General features: G+C 18.9%; 3 protein-coding genes across 3 annotated transcripts in view; 2 read left to right on the top strand and 1 right to left on the bottom strand.

Moving 5' to 3' along the window:
* The window catches only part of PGSY75_1022200 (putative membrane protein), a gene marked incomplete at both ends in the record, with an annotated part of 2151 nt that extends 842 nt beyond the window's left edge, over nucleotides 1-1309 (top strand). Inside the window, 3 exons of the mRNA XM_018785994.1 lie at nucleotides 1-264; nucleotides 424-1141; nucleotides 1244-1309. The exon at nucleotides 1-264 is cut by the window's left edge and continues 842 nt beyond it. Coding sequence (XP_018641611.1) covers nucleotides 1-264; nucleotides 424-1141; nucleotides 1244-1309 — 1048 coding nt within the window. The remainder of the gene's footprint in view (nucleotides 265-423; nucleotides 1142-1243) is intronic.
* Nucleotides 1310-1897: 588 nt separating this feature from the next.
* Nucleotides 1898-2855, top strand: PGSY75_1022100 (hypothetical protein; the record flags this gene model as incomplete). The annotated part of the gene is made up of 2 exons (XM_018785993.1): nucleotides 1898-2138; nucleotides 2317-2855. 2 exons carry the CDS (start codon nucleotides 1898-1900, stop codon nucleotides 2853-2855), a joined length of 780 nt encoding a protein of 259 aa, XP_018641610.1.
* A 989-nt stretch (nucleotides 2856-3844) lies between these two features.
* Nucleotides 3845-8373, bottom strand: PGSY75_1022000 (putative RNA-binding protein; the record flags this gene model as incomplete). Its single annotated transcript, XM_018785992.1, has 2 exons — nucleotides 3845-6486; nucleotides 6681-8373. 2 exons carry the CDS (start codon nucleotides 8371-8373, stop codon nucleotides 3845-3847), a joined length of 4335 nt encoding a protein of 1444 aa, XP_018641609.1.
* Between the last annotated feature and the right edge of the window lie 750 nt (nucleotides 8374-9123).

The raw sequence follows: 9123 nt of genomic DNA, 5'->3' as shown, positions 1-9123 counted from the left end.
TTTATTAAATAATAAAAGAAAAATACAGAGTAATATTATATTCAAAAGTGGAAGTGATGAAGTACATGTCAAAAATACAGAAGATATATTATCCCAAATAAATATTTTAAAAAAAATATTTTTTAATGAAAATTTATTTAAAACAATATTTTTTATAATATTATTTAATTCTGCTATTGATTCCAAACTTTCCATTTTAAAATATGGTGTTCAGAATTTTAGTTGGCCTCATTCTCTAAATAATTACATTCCCCTCGTATCACAGTAAGGATATAAAATATATATATATATATATATATATATATGTATACGATTTATATTTATTATCTTTATATTTTTATCATATAAAATATACTATTATGCGTATATAAAATTTATATGAAATGTATATACCAAATTTATGTTATTTTCCCCTTATTATAGGTCGTCCAAATTAATTGGGATTTCAATTTTCCAGTTGTACACAAATAAACTTAATTACAAAAATTATTCCATGGTAGTTATTCTATTTAATATTTTACTTAAATTATTTAGTTTTATTTTTCTGTATAATAACAAGAATACATATGTGAGTCCCTTTTTATTTTTATTCAGTATAATTGTTCAAAATATTTCTATCAAAATTTTATCTTTACCCATATTATTATTATGTATAGAAAAAGCTCCTTTAAGTTTAGAGTCTACCATAATAAATATATATATTTTCTGTTTTAATTTATCAAATTTAATTAGTAAAAGATATTTCATGTGGAATATTATATTACATGTGTCAAAGAATGTGTTCATAATTTTACTTCTTTCATTCCTAACAACGTGTGCTAGCTTATTATATTATTTCCACATCTCTTTAGATACCTTAAATAATATGAATTCATCATCATTATATTTAAATGAAAAGGAAGACGTAGACTTGAAAATTAATAAAATACCCCCAAAAAATTATTTGCGTGATGAATTATTTCTTAATAATGAAGAAAAAAAAAAACAGGTTAAAAAGGTTGTTCGTTTTAAAGAAGATTCAATTATAAAGACGCAAAAAAATACAAATGATGAAAAAAAGAAAAAAAACAATAATTTATTTAAAATATCATCTGATTATAATTCAGATAGTGATCAGTGGTTGATAATTGATAGTTTAAAGGTAGCAATCAAAAGATATATTCATATATATATATATAAACATTTTTTATATATTTCTTCTATATACAAGTTATATATTTTATATTTTTTCTTTTATTTTCAGAGTGATGATACAAGAACAAAGCAAGGGAAACACAAATCCTTAAATATTTCCAATATTATGTTATAAAAACATTTTGCTCTTTTTTATTTTTTCATATATATTTTTCATTGATAATTTATGAAATTTGGCACTTACAAATATTTCATTTATTCAAATATTAATTCGTATTCATTATATATATATATATGTATATATATATATTTGTATTATATATGTAATATTTTACATGCATACATAATAATATATAATATAGTATAAAATATGGAATCTTAATATTTATTATATATTATTATTATTAATTTTTTTTATGAATTCAATATTATTTTCTACCTTTTCATTTTTCCCCTCTTTTTTTTTATTTATTTGTAAATATTTGTAAATATCTATAAATATTTATAATTTTTATATTTTATTTGTTTTTATATATATTTCATCATATTTTTTAATTTTATATATTTTTTTTGTTTAAATGTTTTATTTAGATAACATCATATAAATTTATATATACATATATATATATATATAATATAATATATATATATTTTTTTTTTAATAACTTTTAAAAAGATTTTAAAATATACTACTAATAATAAGAAAATAAAATAAACTATTTATTTTATTATATATAAATATAGATATTTAAAAAATTCAAAAATGTATGAGGTATATTATTTAAATGAGAATGGTGAATTTGAAAAAAAAAAGAAAAAAAATGAAGAAGTCCAAAGTTCCATAATCTTAAAAAATCATAACATTTCTTCAGAAAAAAAGTGCAAGTTAGTTAAACACAACATTTATGAAGGAGGATATACAATATGGGAATGTACATGGGATATGTTAAAATTTTTTCATAAGGAAGGGTTCGATTTTAATAATAAGCAAGTATTGGAATTAGGTATATATAATATTATGTTGACGTTGTATGATGACTTAATATTTTTTTTTTTTAAATATTTAAATGCAAGAATATTATACATTTTGAAGTGCATATATATATATATATATATATATATATATATATATATTATATGCATATATATCATGTATATAATTATTTTATTTTATTTTTCTAGGTTGTGGACATGGCTTAGTTGGAATAAAAGTGTTATTAGATAATGGAAATGTTGTTTTCCAAGAATTAAATAAAGAAGTTATTAATGACGTTTTACTACCAAATATAAAAAAGAATTTGAAGATGAAACTTAAAAAGAAAAAGTTAAAAGAAAATAAGCATTACATGAAAATAAATAATGATAAAGTAACATGTTATGTTATTAATAAACCATGGAATAAATTAAATTCGAAATTACAAAAGAAAAAATTGAACTCTTTTGATTTTATATTAGGAAATGAAATATTATATAGAAAAGAAAATTATTATCATATTTTAAAAATTCTCAAAAAAAATCTAAAAAAAGGAGGAAAAGCTTATTTTGGTTCCAAGTCTTATTATTTTGGATTTGAAGATGGAACAGGTTCAAATAGTTTTGTGACATATGTTAATAATAATGAACATTTTAATTTCGTTGCTAAAATTATTCAAACCACTACAGGGAAATCTGTCTATTCAAAAGATATTATAGAAGTAACCTTTTCATCCACTAATGATTAGTACTTTGAACTTTTGTGGAAAATAATTAAAAAAGACAAATATTTTATTATATCTATATATATATATATATATATATTTATGTTTATTTATATTTATTTAAACCTTGAACAACTTAGTTTATACATTTTAATCTTTTTTTTTTTTTTTTTTCTTTCCAAAATGATACAAATTAAAAACATAAAAGTTAATATTTGTTTGAAAATGTAAAAAAATTAAATGTTATTAAAAAAAAATATATATTTAATAAATTTCTTTTTTTTTTTTGTGTGTACCAAAATTTTGCATTTCAAAAAAATTATTTAAAATGAAAACATTTAAAATTATTAAATAAAACGTTGTAAATAATTTAAATATTAACACAATGTAAATGATATACATATTAACATATACTCATTTTGTTTATTATAATATTATATGTTCACATATAATTTAGGCTATATATTTTATAACAAAAGATATGCATTATTTATCTATATTAACAATAAGAGGATTAAAAAAAAAAAAAAAAAGAAAAGAAAAATTATACATATATATATATATATATATATATATAATATTCTGAAAAAACATGAAAATATGTATGTATATAATATTTTGCAAAAGAAACAAAGACATACATATATAATATTATTTCAAAATATATAAAATATTATATTAGAATAATAATATTAGAGCTAGTTAATGTAGCTTTATTGATATATATATATATATATATATATATATAATAAATATATGTATGTTTATTTTAAAAATAACTATTTAGACATTTAAGGTTAATAAACAATTATGAATATTAATAATTAATACAAAGAATTTTTTATAACTATATTATTTAAAATATATATATATATATATATAATATTTTCATGTAATAAGTATGTGCTTGTTTTGTTATAATAATATAAATTATTCATATGTCATATATTTCTATATTTATTAAAAATTTTATTATTATTATTATTATTATTTTTTACATGTTAATTATCATATTACATATATTTAGTGACATTATTCTGAACATTTGGTATAAACTTATTATCGTATACATTCATATCATTAATTTTTTTTATTTCCATATTGAAGTTGCTATTTTCATATTTATCTAAATTTGTAAAATTATTATTTGTATATATTATGTTATTTATATCTAAATCATATGGTGCATCATTATTTTTCACATAATAGTTGTTTTCATTCCTTTGAGCAATATTATGATTACTATTAATATTGTTACCTTGAGGGTACCTATTGGAACAGTTATAATTCATATTAAGCATATTGGTATTTGATCTTGTATATACTACTTTATCATGGTTAAAATTTTCCTTGAAATATTCATTATGATTTAATATTTCTTTTTTCATTTTTTCCTTTTCTTTATTTTTTAATTGTAACATATTAAATACATATTCCAAATCTTTTTTATCAAATTGTTTCTTATTAATTAACATTTCAAACAAGTCCATATTTTTTTCATCATTAAAAAAATCATCTATATCTAATGAATTTTGTTTTGCATATATATTTAAAAATGTAAACAAAATTTTCATATTTTTAAAATATTGTGTTGTTTTATTTTCTTTATCATCCAAATCTTCTTGGTCTTCTTTAGAAACAGCATTTAAATATTCCTTCTTTTTTTCAATAATACCATTTAATTGTTTAAATTCTATTTCAGACATATGATCATTATTATTATTATTTATATTACAATAAAACATATTATTATTATTATTATTTTCTTTTTTATAATTATATTCATATGAATTATTTCCCTTTATATTATTATTCCACTTATTATTATTTGCATAATTATCTCTTTTCATATTGCTATGGATATCATTGATATGGTAATGCATACTATTGCTATTATGAACAATATTATTATTATTATCATGTAAATTACTATTTTTGTTATACATAATAATATTATTATTACCATTGTTATACCATATATCATTTAAAAAGGAACTTATATTTTTTGTCTTTTCATTATATGATGATGGCGTTTCATTTCTTATTCTATTTATAGTAAGCTCAATATTTTTTTCTGCAGGTATATTATGTCTTTCATTTTTTTCATCTACTGAATATAAATTATTTTCATTAACAAAAAATTTATTATACATATTAATATTTGAAATTTCTGATTCATTTGAATTATTAAAAAAAAAGAGATTTTTCGGGGTTGCACCAAATTGGTTTTTGAAATTGTTTAAATTAGATGATTCATTTTTTTCAGAATTCTTTTCTTCTATGTAATTATAATTTGAATATTTATTACTTCTTATATTTCCTCCTTGGCATCTTGTAGTATCCATTTTATCTATGAAATTAAAAAACGTATTATCATGTTTGTTATTTTCTTCTACTGATTGTATATTGCTTGTTTTTTTCCACGTATTTTTATCCCATCTGTTTTCAAAATTGTTATTATTATTATTATTACTACTACTACTACTATTACCATTACTATTACTATTATTATTTGGATTTATCTTTTTGGAGTCACTATAATTACTTTTACTATTATTATTATTATTATCGCAAATATTAAAGTATGAAAAAGTAGTTTCCATGTTTTTATTGGGTGCCATATTTTCTTCCATATTTTTATAAGTCATCATATTACTTTCCATATTATTATATAATGTCATATCATTTTGAGTTTTTATTTGTTCCCCTTTAATGTCTTTATTATTACTATATTTATTTTCTCTGTTTTCTTTATTTAAAAAAAATGTTTCGTTTTTATTAATATCATCTGTTTCCTTTAACAGTTTTCCACAATTCTTTTTATTAGTATCCTTTCCTTCAAATGAGTTATTTTCATTGAGAGTGTAAGAACAAATTTCTCCTCCTGTATTCAATTCATTTGATAAACAGAAATTGGTGCCGTTATTATGTGGTAATTTCGATGCATACATAGGAAAATTTTGTTCAGTGGTAACAACACTTAGATCATATTTATCCGAATAATTTGTAAACATCTTTGAATATATACTAGGAACGGAATCGCAATTATTGGAATTGTTTAAAGGAAACTTATTTTTGTATTCGTTTTCTAATAAACTTTTTGAGCTATTCGTATCAGGTATTGAAAGGTGTTGAGTATTACTATTATTAACATTATTATATATAGTACTATTATTATTGCTATTTTTATTTGAAATAAAAACGGAAGATTTCATATTATTATTTGAACACTTGTTATTTTTAAGCTTCTTTTTTACTTCAGTTGAAGTTAAAGAATTAAACGTATTTAAAGTATCTGTTGTACTAACTAAACTTTGTGCGGTTTTCAGGTTTGTAACATCTTTTGATTTATTTTTATTTGTATTATAAATATTTTTTAATTTTGCAGGTAATAAATGTTCTTCACCATTCTTTAACTGAACCTTTAAAAGCTTTCCATGTATATACATTTTTGATAATTCTTCAAAGGCTTCTATAGCTGATTTTTTGTTATCATAAGAAACAAATCCAAAACCTCTATTACCTTGTTTCTTGTCATTCTCTTTACTGATATACGGAATTCTTAAACCTACAACGTGCCCGTATTTATTTACTAGCTGTATTAAATTCAGTTCGGTCCACTTTAGGGGTATTCCATATAAAAATAAATTTGCGCCTTGAATAAAAAAAAAAAAAAAAAAAAAAAAAATATATATATATATATATATATATATATATATATATATAAACATATTAAAATATACATATATTTATATATATAGTGTTAAATAAAATTTATATAATGTGCATATTATATATTCACACTTATAAACATTTTACATTTTTATATTTCATTTTTGTGTAGCGTACCTGGTGGTCCATCCTTTAACAAGGAGAAGTTTTCTTTACTGTAATGCATCGTATTTTGATGAGGAATTTGTTTGGAAACAATAAAACATATTAATTTATGATTAGGTGAATTATCAAAAAACTTTTTCTGATTTAAAAAGTTGACAGCATTAACAGCACATTTTTCATCAATGAAATATACAAAAGCATAAGACCATTTATCAACAGACCATTTATATTCAATATGAATTATATAACCAAATATTTCTAAAACATTTTTTAATCTTTCTTCTGTGATATTTGGTGGGATATTTCCAAGGAAAATATTTGTTATTACAATATTTTTAAAATTATAATTTCCTTTGTTTTTTTTTATTTCTTTAATTATTTGATTATTTATATTATCATGTTTCACTTTTTCATTATATAATTTATATTCATTCATAAATTCAGGTACATTTTCTTCATAATTTGCAACATTTTTTTCAAAAGATTCTTCTTCTACCTTTTCTTTAGAATAATCTATATTTCTATACATATAATTTATTTGAGTATGTTTAGATACATCATTCATTTTATAATTTTCTGATCCTTCTATTTCTTTTTTTTTCTTTTCTTGTTCATAATTTGGCATATTACAAAAGTTAACTGAATTGCTAAATAATATTTCATTATGTTTAGTATTCTCTTGATGATAATCTTCGTTATTTGTAAATAAATTATATTTATTCTTGGAAACCGTTGGAATTATATTAGTAACATTATTATATAATTGGTTTTCAATATTATTCATATGTATATTACTATTACATTTGTTGTTAATAAAATTCTTGTTCTTCTCCTTTTTATTATAATCTAAATTGTTTAAAACTTGATGAAAACCATTATTTTCATCACCCACTAAAAAGTTATTACTTTCTATATTATTCATTGTGACTGATGTTATGTGTTCCTCTAATGCTTGTGTGATATCTTGATTTTTTTTATTTGTGCTGAGCAAATTGTATTCACTGCATGTAATATTACTATTAAGGTTATTTTTATTGTTACTTTTATTGTTATTTTTATTGTTACTTTTACTGTTTTTTTTATTGTTGTGCTTATTGTTATGATTATTTATATGATTATTTATTTGATTATCGTTATGATTATTTATATGATTATTTATTTGATTATCGTTATGATTATTTATATGATTATTTTTTTGATTATCGTTATAGTTATTTATATGATTATTTTTTTGATTATCGTTATGATTATTTATATGATTATTTTTTTGACTATCTTTATAGTTATTTATATGATTATTTTTTTGATTATCGTTATAGTTATTTATATGATTATTTTTTTGATTATCGTTAGGGTTAATATTATTATTGGTTATACTATGATTGGTAGTATTATGATTAGTTGTGTTATTATTACAGCTTTTGTTATTGGTTATATTATGTTTAGTATCACTATTTTGGCTATTAATATTATTACTGTCAGTATTTTTATTATCTGAATTATGTAATATAAGTTTTGAGATATTATATATTAAATTTCCCAAATTTTTATTAAAACTCTTTTTATTTATATGTTCATTCTTATCTTCAAAATTTTTTATTAATGTATCTTTTTCTAAATTGAAGTTATTCTGAACACTGTAAGGAATATTAGTTGTGCATGGGAACTTTTCAAAATGTGCGCTATTATTATGTTTTGTGTTCATCTGGTATAATATTTTACAATATAGAAGAAAAAAAAAAGGAAAATAAAAAAACTATTAAAGAAATATACATACATACATACACACATACACATATATATATATTAAAAAAATAGAAAAAAGGGATATTAAAAGATAAAAGAAAAAAAAAAAAAATTATGTTTCGTTTTTTTAAAAAATTAATGATGTATATGTATAAATATATATTCCATATAATGGTAGTAATACATTTCAAAATGTTTATAAATTTATATAACTAATTATTAGACAGTATCATATATATTTTTTAAAATATTAGGAACATACAAAATATATATAATTAATACTTTACAAATACACTTCATTGTTTTATTATATATATGTATATATTTTCTATTAGTTAAAAAAAAAAAAAAAATTAAATAATACATATTTTATATATGAAATTGTAGATTTTCTTACGTTTCTTTTTTTCTTTCTCTATTGTACACGTGGAAACACATAAAAAGATATTAAAAAAAAGAAGAAAAAAATTTAACACATATATAAAAATTGTTATATATATATATATATTTATTTATTGAAGATTGTAGAGAAAAAATATGTGAATTATAGAATATTTACATCTACATGCACAATATATATATATATATATATATACATACATATTTACTTATTTATTTATTCTTAATACAAAAAATTTTTGTTCATGCTATAATATATAAATATATTTCTATATAAAAATAAAAGGTTCTGTTAATACATATATATATC

Source organism: Plasmodium gaboni, chromosome 10 (genome assembly GCF_001602025.1).
Source record: "Plasmodium gaboni strain SY75 chromosome 10, whole genome shotgun sequence".
Taxonomy (NCBI): Eukaryota; Apicomplexa; class Aconoidasida; order Haemosporida; family Plasmodiidae; genus Plasmodium; species Plasmodium gaboni.
The sequence above is the reverse complement of the archived record's forward strand: the minus strand, read 5'-3'. Positions and strand labels throughout refer to the sequence as shown.